Source organism: Ovis aries, chromosome 2, assembly GCF_016772045.2.
Source record: "Ovis aries strain OAR_USU_Benz2616 breed Rambouillet chromosome 2, ARS-UI_Ramb_v3.0, whole genome shotgun sequence".
Classification (NCBI taxonomy): domain Eukaryota; kingdom Metazoa; phylum Chordata; class Mammalia; order Artiodactyla; family Bovidae; genus Ovis; species Ovis aries.
Window position 1 is genome coordinate 122,058,603 of NC_056055.1, and position 19,525 is coordinate 122,078,127.

Consider the following 19,525-nt stretch of genomic DNA (forward strand, 5'->3'; position numbering starts at 1 on the left):
AATGTAATAAAAACTAAAATATCAACTCATTAATCATTAAATTGCAAAAACTTTGATTCATTATTTTCTATTACAACATGATTTTTTAAATCTAAATTCAATGTAATACTTTGTTTTTTCATTGTATTTTTTTAAGTCAGTGTAGCTGACTGAAAAGAAAACATTATTTGGAAGACTGCTACAATAAAAAGAGAAGTTTCTTTTAGGTAAGTCATTGATGAGGTCAAGCAGTGGCATAGATTCTGTGTGCTAGTTAATGGTGTGCTCTCGTTGCATGCAATAATACAAATGATAAGTAAAATGAAAAGATTTTTATAATTCTTATTCTAACATTTGCCCTGTAATAGGAATCACAACACATTTCCTAACGAAATTAAATCTAAGTTCATATAGTTCACTGGCAAATATTTATTGATTAGATTTTTTAAAAGGATTTTATTTATTTATTTTTTAACTTTTTATTTTTACTTTATTTTACTTTATAATACTGTATTGGTTTTTATCTCTTTTGAAAAATGGTTTTAACTCAGCTAAATAGATATATTATATGACTAAACCAGGGTCATTTATATTTCATAAAAATGTTACCAGAGTAGATTGATGATGGAACTTTTGGAGAGTAAGTGCCAACACTTTATTCCTGCGATGTTTGCCTCTTAGAATTAAGAAGTTAGCAGGGATCTATATCTAACATTACAAACACTTGACAGAAATACTTTTATTTGCTATTTTCCATATCCTTTAAACTTATTTTAATAATATAGATGGGTTAGGGAACTAGTTTTATTATAAAAAGTGAATCCTTCAGTGAAGAGTAACTTCTATTAAAATAAAAGTCCATTTTTTATGACTTATGGATGCTAGCTTTCAAAGAATGGGCCCAAATTCAATTTTTCCCTTAAATTGCTGAAGAGTCATAAAATTAAAAATAAGATGAATAATTATTGGAAATAAATAAGCTTTATAGTAAAATATGCTATCAAAGTGAAAGTGAGAGTGACTTCACTTTCACTTTTCACTTTCATGCATTGGAGAAGGAAATGGCAACCCACTCCAGTATTCTTGCCTGGAGAATCCCAGGGACAGAGGAGCCTAGTGGGCTGCCATCTATGTCACACAGAGTCGGACATAACTGAAGCGACTTAGCAGCAGCAGCAGCAGCAGCATGCTATCAAAAGTTGTGCTTTTATGTCTTGTGAGACTTTACTCTGATACTTTTTATCATTTTATTCTAATTTTTTAATCCAAGTTTTGGTAAATTTAAGGATATGTAAAATAAATTACCAGTGTGAATTTGCTGTATGACATAGGGAACTCAAACCTGGGCTCTGTAACAACCTAGAGGGGTGGAACGGGGTGGTTCATGAGGGAGGGGACATATGTATACCTATGGGCTGAATCATGTTGATGTTTGACAGAAATAAACAAAAAGAAGATGATTTCTAATTTTTTAAAATTACATCTGTAAGAGGCTTTCCTGCTTGAAAAATTAACTAAATTAAATTAAAATGTATTTAATTTAGCTCTTTAGTACTTTATGATGCTTTTAATATTTGTAATTCATAAAACTGTTAATCAAATCCTTAAAGCAGAATTATCATGTAGTTTTTATTTATTTATTTATTTTTTATCATGAGGTTTAAAAGAAATTTCCATTGAGAGCCATGTATATTTACTTCATATATATTGCTGAATTATATTTTTTGTTTTCTATTGCAGTTTGATTATATATATAGCATATTTCATTTTGGCTTTAATGATGGAGAAAAAGTTTTTCCTGTCTTTTCTGTTCCTCTTGCCTTTTTTCATGGTAAGCATAAATTTGTTTAATGTATCCTCCTACCTATGATTATTTCTGTTTTAACTTCTAATATACCCATCATTGATAATGGTTAATAACACAAAATTACATACATATAGTTATTTGATGCATAAATAAAGTACACTTTTATATCTAATCAACAGAGCAATAATTCATTTTCTTTCAGTGTACCTTTTTAGGCATTTAGTCCTGTAGCAGGCACCCTAGTATTATGTTGTATTGGGAGGGGTGGTATCAAAGTGAGGAAGTATGATAGACACAGCAGTGCCGACACCAGAGGAAAGTAATTACCAGAGTTTGAAAGAAAAAAAAAAAGGAATGGCTGCATAGCACAGTCATACATAATAGATGAAATATTTTCAATCAGACCTGCTGATTCTGAGTTAGCTACGTTAAAAAAGCAGTTCCAGCCTGTTGATTTTCTTCCCATTCTGCCAACTGATTGACTTGTATTGACTGAAAAGCATTTTGGAACCAATCACTATGTTTTAAATTAATTTCCTCATCCATTCATTCAAATAAGTATGAAATGTCCGTTTTCTGACAGGCATTGATGCTAAGTTTGGGGCAGATGTGTATGTGAGTATGTGCACTCCTGCATGCCTCTGCATGTATATGCAGGGGAGGTGGGGCTGGAAGTGGAGGGGGGACTGAAGATGACTAAAAAGCAATTGCTCTACTAGAGGGGCTGTATGCTTTATACACTTAATGTTATCTTTATTTACAGAAATATTTTGTTCCCATCTTTCTCCCTTATTAAAGCAATGACTACACTCTTACTACAACAACAACAAAATACTCTTATCATATGCATGAGAAACTGAGAGACGTAATCTCATCTAACTCTGTGCCAGCAAATAATTTTCCTGTGGTGTTTCCAAGTAAACCCCAGGAAGAGTCAAGCAAAGAGACTCAAGAAAAATATAGAAAACTTAAATGGGAAAAAAGCATGACTACATTCCTGTTAGCATTTGTATTTAAAAACATTCTGAAGTCTAGGAGCAGCCCAAATTCTACGCTTCTCAGATGTTATCTTAGGTAAACAGACTAGAATTCAAGAAACAGGAGTCCTGTTTCGAGTCCTGTTTCTCTGGCTCCTACCCTCAACTGAGCCTGCCAATGAGTTGCATGGGCCAAAGCTGGGTCCCTGCAGGTAATTCTGTAACAGATTACCAACCTGATTATTGTAATTTAAGGAACTGGGACCGTTTCTCTTGAATTCATTCAGACAACATGCATATCTGGCTTTTAAAGTAAGAATAAAAATGATATTGGTTTTATGCAATTCTAAAAACTGAGAACAGGAGAAAAATATTGTTCCTTGATGTTGTAAATTTCCATTTTTAATATGTGCAGCACAACAACTCCATAAATCTTTGTTAAGAAATTAAAACCAATCTAAGAATGAGAAAGTTAATGTTGAATGGTGGTGAGGTGATGGGAAAACTAGAGTGATGTCACACACTGAGGGACTATTCGTATCTATTTTACATTTAAATTAAATTCAACTTACTGCTAGAGAACAGCAGTAAGAAAATTAAGAATAAGGAATCAACATAGGAATAGAAAGATAACTGTTTATGGAAAATAGATAGGAATAATGCAAAAGCGAAGAAGAAATAAAGTTGAAGAGACGTGTATATAGGCTTCATGCTGTGAAACAAGGAAAAAAAGTCATGTAGAAATTAAAGTGTAAGTGAAGGTTAAAATACTACTACTAAAGTGGAAGAATCTAAATATAGACCTGTCTAAAACATTTATTGAAGTGCATACAATTCTATTAACCAACAGCATAAATGAACTTTCATTATTTTATCAAAATGTACATATAAAAACGGCAACAAATTTGAGCATTTACCATGTGCCAGATACTTCCCCTTTGTTATCGTGATACTATTTTAACCCATTTTACAATAAGAAAGCAGAGGTTTTGGTGGGGCTGTGTGCCGGGGTGGAGGTTAAATATCTTTTCCACATTGCCAGGTTAAAAAGTAGAGGTGGAGTTTGAGTAGAGCTGTCTGCATTCCAGAAAGCTGGCCTGGAGCTGGCCCCCACAGGCTCTGAGGGGGCACTGTGGCCTGTACTTCCCAGTGCTGCCACTGGCAGCTCTTTGTGGTGGTTGGATATTGATGAGGTGGGGATATTTACACCATGGAAACTGGCAAACATTGAAGGTCAAGAAGTGCCCCCCAGAACCTGTTGACCATGCAGCACATCACTGCACTTACTATTTTTCACTGTGAGAGACTGTCTCTAACATTCTCACAATTCTGAAATTTTATTTTCTTTAATTCCTTAGATTCTTGTTATAGCAGAATCCGAAGAAGAGAATCCCGATGACTTAATTCAGCTGGGTGTTACTAGAAATAAAATCATGACAGCTCAATATGAATGTTACCAGAAAATTATGCAAGACCCTGTTCAACAAACAGAAGGTAAACATGACGAATTTTAAATGCATTTGATATAGTTTATAAGAAAACTACCCGATTACATCATTGCCAGTCTCTTAGGTTCCTTCTTAAAAATGAGTTAGTTGCTAGTTTTTCTAGTATATGTGCAGTTTTAATTATTTGTGAAGAACATTTTATTATGTAACTTATCTTATTCTTTTTAAAAATTCTAATAAAAATATATGTGACAGGGATATTTTAGTATTTTTATATAGTATAAAGATATTTAAAATATAAAACAAGTATGTGTCTTGAATTAAATCAATGACAGTTGATCTTCAGTTTATGTGATCTATATTTCTTTTTTTTTTTCACAAACTTCTTGATAGGAGCTTAATAAAATGACAATTTGTTTTTGCATAACACATACTATGTATAGTACATTTGGTAGCAAAGCTAATGAAATCCATGAATTTCTGTTTCCATTAGATATTTTTAAGGTATTTCTGAAAGATTTGTTGAAGGCCTACTAAGTGTCACATATATGCCTTCATTCTGAGTAGCACAAGTAGAGTTGCAAAATTTAGCAAAACCAAAAACAAAACCCAAAGCATGAAAACACCATGTTTTTTATCTGGCAACCTTAAAGACAGGATTATCTTTAAAATATAAAATGCAAAACTCTTAATGAAACAGAGAAAAACATAAAGACTTTAGATATTTTCAAATCAGTAGAAACAATTTAATTTGGTGAGAAAATATTTATAGTATAAAACATGTTTGTTATACACATAGTATGTTAAAAGTAGGTTACTGTAATTTTTGTAAATGTCAAAATTAACTTGCTTGTGAGAAAGAGGAAAAAAAGCAATTTTTCCATATTGATGAACTCTTGGAATCTTAATCTAACCAATATATATCAAAGCAATTTGATATATCTGTCCAAATATTACAATATATTACAATATATATCCAGTTAAAACATATCTCTAAAATATGTCAGACAATGATAAACTATCTGATATTAGTTCAGTAGGAACTGCATTATCAAATAGTTAAAATCTGTATACAAATTCTGTGCTAACTGATCTGGCCCTCACTTCATTCCCTTAAAGCCTAAGTGTTATTAGCTTTAAATTATTGAATTAATACCTTCCAAATGATCTAGATATGTGTGCAAGCTAGCTTCAAATCTAATTTCTTAATAATAGGAATATATTTATGAGAGTTTTATAATAAAATAATTTTGTGATAAAGTTCAAGATCACTACATAATAAACTTCCTCTTGGAGATTCATAATGTTCTCTATAATTTTAAATACTGTAAAAAACCCTGTAATAAAGAAATGTGTTTAACTTTGTGTTTTCCAAATCTATTTGACCACAAAAACTTTTTTTAACGGAAAACTTTTTCATGTCTCACTCAAATGCCATATAACACAGCTGGGAAAATTCTAGACCTTTCCGTCTATCATGTAGTCAGTGTTGTGGAATCTTTTGGAGCTCTGTAAAGACTTGTCTAAAATGCTTTCTAAAATGGGATCAGGAAAATTTTCTCTGACAGGCCTCAAAATGCATTTTATATGGTAATAATGTGGATGCAAGCTATTTAAATAAAGAGTTTGAAAATCACAGGAGGGAAAACAGACTATATGAGTTTTATTTTTAATTAGAAATATTTAGATTTTCAGGCCGATAGAATGTTTTCTATTGCTGTAAGGCCTAGATTGATTCTGAGATTGCTGTGCAAATCTGTTAATAATAATAAACAGCTCATGCAACATTCAAGTTTCTATGTGTGCTTATGGCAAAAAATTACCCTCTTTGATTACAGACTGTTACACATAACTTTAGAAAGTTTTAGTCATTTTATTTCTCTATGCCTTTAAACTTTTTTTCATGTAAGAAGTTTTTGTTCTTAGTGTAGGTAAGAAAAGAATGTGAGATTAAACACTTATTTCATTTGAAAAAAAATGGAAAATAAGAGCTAGAATTTGGTGGAGGGCCCTAAATAAGTGTGTATCAGGGTTAATATGGTAAAATAGGAAATATTAGAATGTTCATTTGTTCACTTCAAAAAATACTATAACTTGCCCTAAGAATACAGTTTCTAAAATAGAACACATTTCCAATTTCCCATATTTTTTGAATTTCAAAAATAGGGACACTAATTAACCAATACTTAATGGTTAAGGAAAACCAGCAAAGACCATGTAATTTATTGGATAAATAGCTACCTTTGAGAATGAGAATTAAAGCTGAACATATATTTGTTTAGATATTTCTAAATTTAACAATTAGTTATTCTAATAATTACCTTGTGAATAATCCAAGTAATTGTTATAAAGATCTTATAAGATATCTTCATTTTCAGTAGACAGTCTGTATTCCCTGTTAGTGTGAGTTAACCATGAAGACTTCATGTGTTTCTGTATAACTAGAGGGAGGTTAGTAAGCCCTGATTTTTGCTTTCTCCTTAAGGCATTTATTGTAACAGAACCTGGGATGGATGGCTGTGCTGGAATGATGTTGCTGCAGGAACGGAATCAATGCAGCACTGCCCTGATTACTTTCAGGATTTCGATCCTTCAGGTAAAAGTAGAAATTCATATACAAATCTCTTTGACATCTATTTAATAAACCCTCGGTTAACTAAATTACTATTTCCTTTTAAATTTTAAAGAAAAAGTTACAAAGATCTGTGACCAAGATGGAAACTGGTTTAGACATCCAGCAAGCAACAGAACATGGACAAATTATACCCAGTGTAATGTTAACACGCATGAGAAAGTGAAGGTACGTAATAATCATAAATTCAAACTGAATTTACACTATCTACTTTAAAAGGTAGTTACTGATACAATATCAGAGAAAATTTAGCTAGTGTTCATTCATTCTACTGTAAAGCCTTTTCATAAAAAAAAGTCAAGAAAAATATCTTCATAGAAATAATTATTATAGATTTAGTCATTACACTGAAGAAGCAATCCAGCTAGGTATTTGTCTATTTCCAAGTCAATGTCTCAGTACTGTAGTTTAGAATTTTCCAAAGTAAACATAGTTTAAAAGTGTAAGAAAAAAGAAATGTTCATTTGTGGTGGAACTCCTATAGTTACACTCAGGAATTGTGCTCAAGAGAAGAAGACAAGCCCAGGAGGGTTTAAACAGACCTATCCATCCCAGCCAAAGACTTTCATACTGACTGGCTGTTAGTTCACCCTCACTGGTGTTCCCACTTTTAACGTCCATCATACATTAAAGTCAAGGTTAGCACAGTTTGCCACAGCAATACAGTTTCGATACAGACTGCCAGCACAAATCTGCACACGTGTGTGTGTGGAGGCAGTTTGTCACAGTGATTAAAACTGAGTTCTGGTTTCTCACTTCGTGTTTCTGCTCTTTATCCACTGTGACCCTGGGCAAACTTGAACATCTGCGTCAGTCCCTTCCTGTCTAAAATGAGGATCATGAACCCATCCTCAAGGTTTTCATAGGAACTGACTAAATACAAGGAAAATATTTAGAAAACTAACAAGCCTATAGTAAGGATTTGATAACTGCCAGCTCTCATTATAAATCATGTACTCTTTATTTATTCAGAGAAGGGTTTGAACATATATATATACACACACATTAAAATGGTAAGTTACAATAAAGACAAAAATCAAAGAGATAAAGTTAAAACCAAGAAAAATAATTTATTTGTACAAATCAGGGGCCCCTATACATTATAATATTGAGATTTGTTTTGGAGTATCAAGTTTGTCAAATGGGAAAAAGAAACTTAGTTTGGAAAGAAGCCTTGCCTGGTATTTAAATTAAACAAACAAAAATCACAATTTAAGGTGCACAAACTGATGGAGTGAAAATTGTCAATGTCTTCCAAAGTTTAAAATGCTGGTTTCACATTTTATGAACCTAGATCAATAAATTTATTTCTTCATATGTTTAATATGACTTCTAATTTCTTAAATAAAAAGAGCAATTTATAGATTTTGATATCACTTGATAAATTTTTATATCACCTGATAAATTTTTATAGATATTCTTCATTCAAGGTGTATTCAAATACTTCCTGGCTTGCTTGCTAAAGGCTTAGGTTATCAGATCACATGTTTTTAAAAACAGATGTTATTTTATTGATTTGGGGCTTATACACATGCAGAACTATAGCATTGATATTAGCGTTAATTAATGTTTTATTCATACAAATTACAGACTGCACTGAATTTGTTTTACCTGACTATAATTGGACATGTATTATCGATTGCATCACTGCTTATCTCACTTGGCATATTCTTTTATTTCAAGTAAGTACATGAAAATTTTTTTTAATTTACTGATTATCTTTGGTGAATGCAGTGTCATATCCATGTTTATGTCATGTGCTGATAAAATATATGAACTATAGATGATTTATAATATTTAAAATAAATTGATATTTAAAATAATTTTAAATATGTTGACTTTGTCTTGACTTTATAAAATATAGAGAAAGGCGATTGATGAACTATCTGAAGCTTAACTTGTCATGCAGTAAGAAAGGAACCGAAACCAATATGCAAACCTATCTGTATTTGCTTTGGAAATTGTGAAGTATTAGAGGTCAATTCTATCACTGCCCAATTAAATTTTGAACTTCTTGGACAATTTTACTATCAGCATACATAGTGCATTGTAAGAACTGCATTTTGTGCAAAAAATAACAATGACTTTTAATATTTACTATTAAAAATAATAATTTCAATATTTGTGGTTAGGTTAATTTTCCTGGTGTTGGGGGGATAATCTTTAAAATAGTTAAATTATGCTTTGAATTTACTTTTAGTTTATTCTTTTGGGAGCTGGAGGGAAAGTCAATTCCAATTTATTTTTTAATAGAAATATAGTTGATTTGCTGTATTTCAGGTATACAGCAAAGTGATTCAGTTATATGTACACATATGTGTGTGTGTGTGTGTGTGTGTGTATATGCATGTGGCAGTGTATGTTAAGTCACTTCAGTCATGTCTGACTCTTTGTGACACTATGAACTGTAGCCCACCAGGTTCCCCTGTCCATGGGATTCTCCAGGCCAGAATACTAGAGTGGGTTGCAATGCCCTTCTCCAGAGGATCTTCCTGATCCAGGGATCCAAACTCTATCTCTTTTGTCTGTCTCGTGCATTGGCACGCAGTTTCTTTACCACTAACACCCTCCTTGGGAAGCCTGTATGTATGTAGGCATGTATATATACAATATATATACGTGTTCTATGCTGTGCTTAGTCACTCAGATTCGACCCAGGGTTTGAATTCAGATCTTCCGCATTGCAAGCAGATTCTTTACCGTCTGAGCACCAGGGAAGCCCAAGAATACTGGAATGGGCAGTCTATATCTTCTCCAGGGGATCTTCCCGACTCAGGAATCGAACTGGGATTTCCTGCATTGCCAGCAGATTCTTTACCAGCTGAGCTACCAAGGAAGCCCAAATATATGCATATGTATATATGTGTATATATATATACACATACATACACACACACCATCTCTCACCATCTCCGGGAGATGCATACTTATATATACACATACCATCTCTCACCATTAAGGATGGGGAAACCTGACGTGCTGCAGTCCATGGGATGGGGTTGCAAAGAGTTGGATACAGCTGAGCAACTGAACAACATCAATATACACACATATATTCTTTTCAGATGTTTTCCCACTAGAGGTTATTGCAAAATACTGAATATAGTTCCCTATGCTGTAGGACATTATTGTTCTGTTATGTATAGTAGTGTTGTCTGTTAATCCTAAATTCCCATTTTACCCTCCTCTTCTAATTTCTTAATTCTATCCATTAGCTGTGATTTTTTTAAATTGATAGGAAAGTAAAATCTAAAACATGCATGCATTACCTTATACATTAACATGGTCTTCATAAATATGATCAGGAGCAGAATTATAGAATGTAGTGTGAAGAGTAAGTGCACTTTACTGTATCATCACTACTGTCACTCTCGTTGTCTCTCTCTTACTCTCTTCTTCTTTCCCCTGCTCTCCTTCTCCCTACCCCCTACTCTCCTACTCCTTCTCCTCCTCCTTCATCTTCTTCAACATGTATCTTGGAACATGATTCAGAACCGACTGCAGTAATAGCACATCAAAATAATTCAAATCCAAAAATTATTAGATAATTGGATGTTAGGTTCGTTTTTAACTGGAACACCAGTTTTTAGCCCACAGTTGAGTTCAGTTCAGTCGCTCAGTCATGTCCGACTCTGCGACCCCATGAATCGCAGCACGCCAGGCCTCCCTGTCCATCACCAAATCCCAGAGTTCACTCAGACTCACATCCATCAAGTCGGTGATTCGGACATGACTGAGCGACTTCACTTTCACTTTTATGTCCATTGAATCGGTGATGCCATCCAGCCATCTCATCCTCTGTCGTCCCCTTCTCCTCCTGCCCCCAATCCCTCTCAGCATCAGAATCTTTTCCAAGGAGTCAACTCTTCACATCAGGTAGCCAAAGTACTGGAGCTTCAGCTTTAGCATCATTCCTTCCAAAGAAATCCCAGGGTTGATCTCCTTCAGAAAGGACTGGTTGGATCTCCTTGCAGTCCAAGGGACTCTCAAGAGTCTTCTCCAACACTACAGTTCAAAAGCATCAATTCTTCAGCACTCAGCTTTCTTCACAGTCCAACTCTCACATCCATACATGACCACAGGAAAAACCATAGCCTTGACACAGCTCATCACAATTCAAAATACAGCAAAATAACATATGAACCAAATGATTATCTTTCATGGGTTCAAAATCATAGGGTCAAGAGATTGTATCATAATTTCTGTTTTTGGAAACTTGTGCCTTCTTAAGAACCTTCAATATGAATTGCTTTGGGGACTTTTAATGGCACTTTAGATTTAAGACATTATCTAGGCATCATTAGAAACTAAAAAAATTCCACTGAAGAAAATTAATTCAACATTTTTGTACATTTTAAAATGTGACTTTCTTCCAAAACTGTATAAAAATGTATCAAAATAAATTGAAGAGAATTTTTACCCTCAAATATGGAAAACATTTCCTAAATAATTAAATTTACAATTAATTTAATTTAAATTGCCATTAAAATTTAATTGCCATTTGAATTCAATTGCCAATTGAGTTTAATTGCCATTAAAATTCCCCAAAGTAATTCATATCGAAGGTTCTTAAGAAGGCACAAATTTCCGAAAACAGAAATTATGATACAATCTCTAGATAATTTGTAACAAATTATCAAAAAGTTCTTGCTCAAAATAAAATGTCAATTCTATCACTGTAGACCCATTTCTCATTTTAAAAGAGAAGTTAAAAAATTAATGTTGTCCCAAATATGGGATTCATGTTCAACATATTAATAAACTTTATTTTTTTCAGAAGAAAATCAGGTTTTCTTTTCTATTTTATTTATATATATTTTTTAATTTTATTTTTTTACTTTACAATACTGTATTGGTTTTGCCATACATTAACATGAATCCACCACACAGGTTTTCTTTAAAAAAAAAATCAAGAATACTATATGCAATGTATATGTATGTATATGTGTGTGTGTGTGTGTGTGTTAAAAGCCACAAATCTCTAAGCTTTAAAAGAAAGATTGCAGCATGCTACACAGGCAAAACCTCATTAGCAAATAAATTTCTTGCCAATATATTGAGTTTGGTTCTTGCCCTCTACATAACAGAAAAATTAAGAATTTCAACTAATTACATTGCTTATTTTTAGAGTTTATCATGAAACTACAGTTAACTATTCATTTTCCAAAGTGAACTAAAAAAGATTCTATTTTTAAAATTTTTTTCAGCTTTTATTTTATTTTATTAATTTTTTTTAAATTGGAGGCTAATTGCATTACAATATTGTGGTGGCTTTTGCCATACATTGACATGAATCAACCATGGGTGTACATGTGTTCCACATCCTGAACCCCCCTTCCCACATCCTTCCCCATCCCATCCCTCAGGGTCATCCCAGAGCACTAGCCCCAAACACCCTGTCTCATGCATCAAACCTGGACTAGCAATCTATTTCACATATGTTAATATACGTGTTTCAATGCTGTTCTCTCAAATCATCCCATCCTCACCTTCTCCCACAGTCCAACAGTCTATTCTTTACATCTGTGTCTCTTTTGCTGTCTCGCATACAGGCTCATCATTACTAAATTTCTAAATTCCATATATATGCATTGATATACTATATTGATGTTTTTCTTTCTGACTTACTTCACTCTGTATATAGGCTCCAGTTTCATCCACCTCATTAGAACTGATTCAAATGCATTCTTTCTAATAGCTGAGTAATATTCCATTGTGTACAGTACCACAGCTTTCTTATCTGTTCATCTGGATGGACATCTAGGTGCTTCCATGTCCTGGCTATTGTAAACAGTGCTGCGATGAACATTGGGGTACACATGTTTCTTTCACTTCTGGTTTCCTCAGTGTGTATGCCCAGCAGTGGGATTGCTGGGTCATAAGGCAGTTCTATTTCCAGTTTTTAAGGAATTTCCACACTGTTCCCATAGTGGCTATACTAGTTTGCATTCCCATCCAACCGTGTAAGAGGATTCCTTTTTCTCCACACCTCCAGCATTTATTGTTTATAGACTTTTGGATAGCAGCCATTCTGACTGGGGTGAGATGGTACCTCATCATGGTTTTGATTTGCATTTCTCTGATAATGAATGCTGTTGAGCATTTTTTCATGTGGTTGTTAGCCTTCTGTATGTCTTCTTTGGAGAAATGTCTGTTTAGTTCTTTGGCTCATTTTTTTATTGGGTTGCTTATTTTTCTGGAATTGAGCTGCAGGAGTTGCTTGTATATTTTTGAGATTAATTCTTGATCAGTTGCTTTATTTGCTATTACTTTCTCCCATTCTAAAGGCTGTCTTTTCACCTTGCTTATAGTTTCCTTCCTTGTGCAAAAGCTTTTAAGTTTAATTAGGTCCCATTTGTTTATTTTTTCTTTTATTTCCATTAGTCTGGGAGGTGGGTCATAGAGAATCCTGCTATGATTTATGTCAGAGAGTGTTTTGCCTGTTTTCCTCTAGGAGTTTTTTAGTTTCTGGTTTTACATTTAGATTTTTAATCCATTTTTAGTTTATTTTTGTGTATGGCGCTAGAAACTGTTCTAGTTTCATTCTTTTACATGTGGTTGACCAGTTTTCCCAGCACCACTTGTTAAAGAGATTGTCTTTTCTCCATTGTATGTTTTCCTCCTTTGTCAAAGATAAGGTGTCCATAGGTGCGTGGATATACCTCTGGGCTTTCTATTTTGTTCCATTGATCTATGTTTCTGTCTTTGTGCCAGTACCATACTGTCTTGATGACTGTTGCTTTGTAATACAGCCTGAGGTCAGGCAGCTTGACTCCTCTAGTTCCATTCTTTCTCAAGATTGCTTTGGCTATTTGAGGTGTTTTTTTTTTTTAATTCCATACATATTGTGAAATTATTTATTCTAATTGGAAGGTAAACTTCCAAACTCATTCTATGAGGCCACCATCACCCTAATACCAAAACCAGACAAAGATGCCACAGAAAAAGAAAGCTACAGGCCAATATCACTAATGAACATAGATGCAAAAATCCTAAACAAAATTCTAGCTCTCAAAATCCAATGACATATTAAAAAGATCGTACACCATGACCAAGCGGGCTTTATCCCAGGGATGCAAGGATTCTTCAGTATTAATAAATCACTCAATGTGTTACACCACATTAACAAATTAAAAGATAAAAACCACATGATTATCTCAATAGATGCAGAGAAAGCCTTTGACAAAATTCAATATCCATTTATGATAAAAACCCTCTAGAAAGCAGGCATAGAAGGAACATATCTCAACATAATAAAAGCCATATATGATTAACCCACAGCAAACATTATCCTCAATGGTAAAAATTTGAAAGCATTGCCCTTAAAGTCAAGAACAAGACAAGAGTGCTCTCTCTCACCACTGCTATTCAGCATAGTTTCGGAAATTTTGGCCACAGCTATCAGAGCAGAAAAATAAATAAAAGGAATCTAGATTGGAAAAGAAGAAGTAAAACTCTCACTGTTTGCAGATGACATGATCCTCTACATAGAAAACCCTAAAGACTCCACCAGAAATCAATGAATACAGTAAAGTCGCAGGATATAAAATTAACACACAGAAATCCCTTGCATTCCTATACACTAACAATGAGAAAACAGAAAGAGAAGTTAAGGAAACAATTCCATTCACCATTGCAACAAAAATAATAATATACTTAGGAATAAATCTACCTAAAGAAACAAAAAGCCTATATATAGAAAACTATAAAACACTGGTGAAAGAAATCAAAGATGACACAAATAGATGGAGAAATATACCATGCTCATGGATTGGAAGAATCAATATAGTGAAAATGAGCATACTACCCAAAGCAATCTATAGATTCAGTGCAATACCTATTAAGCTACCAGTGGTAAAAAAAGATTCTTTAATGATGAGTTAGTGCAATATCCTTGATTTCAGGCACAAGTTAATTTTAATGGATAGTGAATTACAGTAATAAAAAAAATGAGAATATGCAAATCTTGCCATGTCACGTTTACTAATAGTATGGACTTATTCTGATTTATGCTTTTCAGTTAGCCTGTTTCCTTATAATGAGTCATATCATTATTTCAAATATTGGCAGAGAAGATTCAGAAAGTACTTGGCATGTAGTGATATTCCAATAAATGGTAAAAGGAACAAATTTTGCCCTTAGACTATATCAGGCATGTAGGCATGTAGATTATACTTAGTCATCTAATATTATATCTATATAATAGTTCAGTTCAGTTCAGTTTCTCAGTCATGTCCGAATTTTGCTACCCCATGGATTGCAGCATGCCCAGCTACCCTGTCCATCACCAGCTCTCGAAGCTGACTCAAACTCATATCCATCGAGTCAGTGATACCATCCAACCATCTCATCCTCTGTCAACCCCTTCGCCTCCTGCCTTCAATCTTTCCCAGCATTAGGGTCTTTTCCAATGAGTCAATCTTTGCAGTAGGTGGCCAAAGTATTGGAGTTTAGCTTCAGCATCACTCCTTCCAATGAATATTCAGGACTGATTTTCTTTGGGATTGACTGGTTTGATCTCCTTGCAGTCCAAGGGACTCTCAAGAGTTTTCTCCAACACCAGAGTTGAAAAGCATCAACTTTCAAAAGCATCAGTTCTTCAGCACTGAGATTTCTTTATAGTCCAGTTCTCACATCCATACATGACTACTGGAAAAACCATACCTTTGACTAGGCGGACCTTTGTTGACATAGTACTGTCTCTGCTTTTTAATATGCTGTCAAAAGAGCAAGCATCTTTTAATTTTATGGCTGCAGTCACCATCTTCAGTGATTTTGAAGCACACAAAAATAAAGTCTGTCACTGTTTCCATTATTTCCCCATCTATTTGCATAAAGTGATGGGACTGGATGCCATGATCTTAGTTTTCTGAATGTTGAGTTTTAAGCCAACTTTTTCACACTCCTCTCTCACTTTTCTCAAGAGGCTCTTTAGTTCTTCTTCACTTTCTACCATAAGGGTGGTATCATCTGCATATCTGAGGTTATTGATATCTCTCTTGGCAGTCTTGATTCCAGCTTGTGCTTCATCCAGTCTGGCATTTTGCATGATGTACTCTGCATATAAGTTAAATTAGCAGGATGACAATATACAGCTTTGACATACTCCTTTCCTGATTTGGAACCAGTCTGTTGTTCCATGTCCACTTCTAACTGTTGCTTCTCCATCTTCATACAGATTTCTCAAGAGGCAGGTCAGATGATCTGGTATTTCCATCTCTTTCAGAATTTTCCACAGTTTATTGTGATCCACACAGTCAAAGGCTTTGGCATAGTCAACAAAGCAGAAGTAGATTTTTTTCTCAAATTCTTTTGCTTTTTTATGATCTAACGGATGCTGGCAATTTGATCTCTGGTTCCTCTGCCTTTTCTAAAACCAGCTTGAACATCTGGATTTCACAGTTAATGTACTGTTGAAGCCTGGCTTGGAGAATTTTGAGCATTACTTTGCTAGCATGTGAGATGAGTGCAATTGTGTGATAGTTTGAATATTCTTTGGCATTGCCTTTGTTTGAGATTGGAATGAAAACTGACCTATTCCAGTCCAATGGCCACTGCGGTGTTTTCCAAATTTGCTGGCATATTGAGTGCAGCCCTTTCACAGCATCATCTTTCAGGATTTGAAATAGCTCAACTGGAATTCTATCATCTCCATGAGCTTTGTTTACAGTGATGCTTCCTAAGTCCCACTTGACTTCAGACTCCAGGATGTCTGGCTCTAAGTGAGTGATCACACCATCATGGTTATCTGTGTCATGAAGATCTCTTTGTATAGTTCTTCCTTGTTTTCTTGCCACCTCTTCCTAATATCTTCTGCTTCTGTTAGGTCCATACCATTTTTGTCCTTTATTATGCCCATCTTTGCATGAAATGTTCCCTTGGTATCTCTAATTTTCTAGAAGAAATCTTTACTTTTTCCTATTCTGTTGTTTTCCTCTATTTCTTTGCATTGATCATTGAGGAAGGCTTTCTTATCTCGCCTTGCTATTCTTTGGAACTCTGCATTCAAGTGGGTGTATCTTTCCTTTTCTCCTTTGCCTTTCACTTCTCTTCTTTTCTTAGCTATTTTTAAGGCCTCCTTAGACAACCATTTGCCTTTTTATATTGCTTTTTCTTGTGGATGGTCTTGATCATAACCTCCTGTACAATATCATAAATCTCTGTCCATACTTCTTCAGGCACTCAGTCTATCAGATCTAATCCTTTAAATCTATTTGTCACTTCCACTGTATAATCATAAGAGATTTGATTTAGGTTATTCCTTGATGGTCTTGTGGTTTTCCCAACTTTCTTCAATTTAAGTCTGAATTTGGCAATAAGGAGTTCATGATTTGAGCCACAGTCAGCTCCTGGTCTTGTTTTTGCTGACTGTATAAAGCTTCTCCATCTTTGGCCATAAAGAATATAATCAATCTGCTTTTGGTATTGACATCTGGTGATGTCCATGTATAGAGTCAGTAATACAAAATAAAAAAACAGAAACAATAAAAAATTATTGTGGAGCAACAAAGAGCTGTGGGAAGACATTGAAGGAAAGACTCATGTGACTCATAGAATCACAATATTTCTAAGGTGATAAACTCAATGAAACAAGTGCTGAATAAAGGGCAGAACTTGAACAAGCAGAAACTGTAAGATAAGAAATGAAGAGATTATCTAATTCAATGCCTAGTTTTACTTATATTCTACATAGTTAAGTTACAAAGGGTTCCTGTCCATCTGTGTACTCCTCTTTGGCTTAGTAATTTTGTCTTTATCTTTTAAAAATGGAGAATTTGACCAGAAAGAAGCAAAGCTTCAGATTCATTTTTCTTTTTTTATTAGACAAATTCAGGCTTTAGATAAAACATGAGAAACCGGGGTCAAGTTTGACCTAGGTGTAGCATTCTAAATGCCCTTTTCTGTCTTAGACATTCTTCATTACAGGTGAGTGGTTAAGAGTATGTTCTCTAAACAGGCATATCTAGTCTCAGATTCTACCTTCATCAGCTTCTTGGTGCCTAGCATCCAATAACTTCTTTAATTTCTCTAATCATCGATTTCACATCTTTAAAATGCAGATTCTATTAGTATCTATATTGTAACTGAGATGATATGCATGCATTGTTAAGTAAAGAGTCTCATTTAGAAAACACTATTACTGGCACAGTTATCACTTTTGTTCTTTCTTATTAGTCCATTGAAAGATTTTATATAAACATTTAGCCCTGATGGGCATATTTTAACAGTGAGGTCTTTAAAAATATAATTAAAGAACACAATTTCTAGTTTTATGTGTGCCACATTTTTAAAAGAAATTGTTAATAACATTCCCATAGAAAAATTGATCTTGGTGAGGCAGTAAGTAGTGAGGCTGGTTGATTGCAAAGGTCCAACCTGGAGCCCATCTATCTCCTACCTCAAAATCAATACACAATGAATGAACAATTCATTGTATATCAGTAAAAATTGTGATTGAGTTTTAAAAATTTAGTTGAAAATAATAAAACTTTGTTTATGTCCACAATATACCACATTAGCTGACTCAGTACTTGAATTTGTAGTCTTTGATTTTAATGCATTCTTGTTACAGACTCCCTAGAACTATCTATCAAAATAGGAAAAGCCACTATCAACACAAAACAACTGTGTGCTAAAATAAGAAATAATAGAAAGAACATGACAAAGTTAGTGCCATGAGATCAGGAGTCATCACTGCTTGTTTCTTTACATGTTCCAGGGCTTAGTATGTAATCTTGTGCATAGTAGGCACTTAACACATTTTTAAGGAATGAAGACATGAATGGATTTGGAAACAATTTGTAGGATGCACCTTCCCATGACTTATCTGTGACCTTGGACAAGTCCCCTGAATTTGTCTGGCCTCTGTCGTCTCCATCAACAAAGAAAGACATTAGACTAAGACTCTACAAGTAGAAGTATCTGTGTAAAACAATAGAGGATACCCTGCAGCTAGATCCAAAGAAGACCAAGGACATTTCAGAAAATGTTTTACTGAATGGTTAATAAAGCGTGTTCATACAGTCAGGAGCAATAGAAATCTTTGCTTTCTTCCAACTAACCTGGAAATAATTCTTTGGGGAGCTGATGTTTCACATGAAATCACTGTGTGTACAAAAATCTATCAATAGCTCACTTCTGCTTCTGAACCCAGCTCCTCAAACTGCAGTCATTCTTGCTTAGCAGAGGGTAGAAGCAGCTTTTTATTTTTCATTTGTTAATTGAAGGTCACTCATCCATCCTAATAAAAACCAAGACTGTACAAAAAGTTGATTTAGGGTACTGTTTGTTATTTTTTATTTAGAGAGAAAAAAGAAAAATCTGCTACTTGGCCATGCTTTAAATTAGAAACAGAGAACATGAAACACTATTTACCAGATATACTTCAGTTTTATATTAGAGTCAATTAGAAGAAAGAGAGTGGGAGATAAAAAGAAAGGAAACAGAAAGGGAGGGGAAGAGAGAGAGACAGAACTTTAGTATTTGCCAAGCCCTGAGAGGCTGTTACTCATAATGGTCCTTGGAAAAACAAAGCAGAACCCTTTAGATAAAAAAATAAATAGGCTTTACTGGAATTAGCTATAAATTAAATTTTAATTACTGTTTAATATCTGAGAGCATAGCAAATCTTGCTGTTTGTTTAACTTAGACAAAGGACATAAAAGAGCACATGTAACTTGCA

At 34.1% G+C, this 19,525-nt stretch overlaps 1 protein-coding gene across 13 annotated transcripts in view; it reads left to right on the forward strand.

Annotated features, from left to right (window-relative positions):
• CALCRL (calcitonin receptor like receptor) overlaps positions 1 to 19,525 on the forward strand; it is a 126,297-nt gene that overhangs the window by 76,243 nt on the left and 30,529 nt on the right. For 6 of the 13 annotated variants that reach the window (XM_042243643.1, XM_042243644.1, XM_012131509.4 and 3 more), the window contains 6 exons: positions 137 to 206; positions 1,720 to 1,810; positions 4,122 to 4,257; positions 6,697 to 6,807; positions 6,899 to 7,011; positions 8,434 to 8,525. In XM_042243643.1, coding sequence (XP_042099577.1) covers positions 1,757 to 1,810; positions 4,122 to 4,257; positions 6,697 to 6,807; positions 6,899 to 7,011; positions 8,434 to 8,525 — 506 coding nt within the window. In that variant the 5' untranslated portion in view covers positions 137 to 206; positions 1,720 to 1,756. Of the gene's footprint in view, positions 1 to 136; positions 2,402 to 4,121; positions 4,258 to 6,696; positions 6,808 to 6,898; positions 7,012 to 8,433; positions 8,526 to 19,525 lie in introns of all 13 variants that reach the window. The other 7 variants (XM_060409656.1, XM_060409662.1, XM_060409659.1 and 4 more) reach the window with 2 other exon arrangements.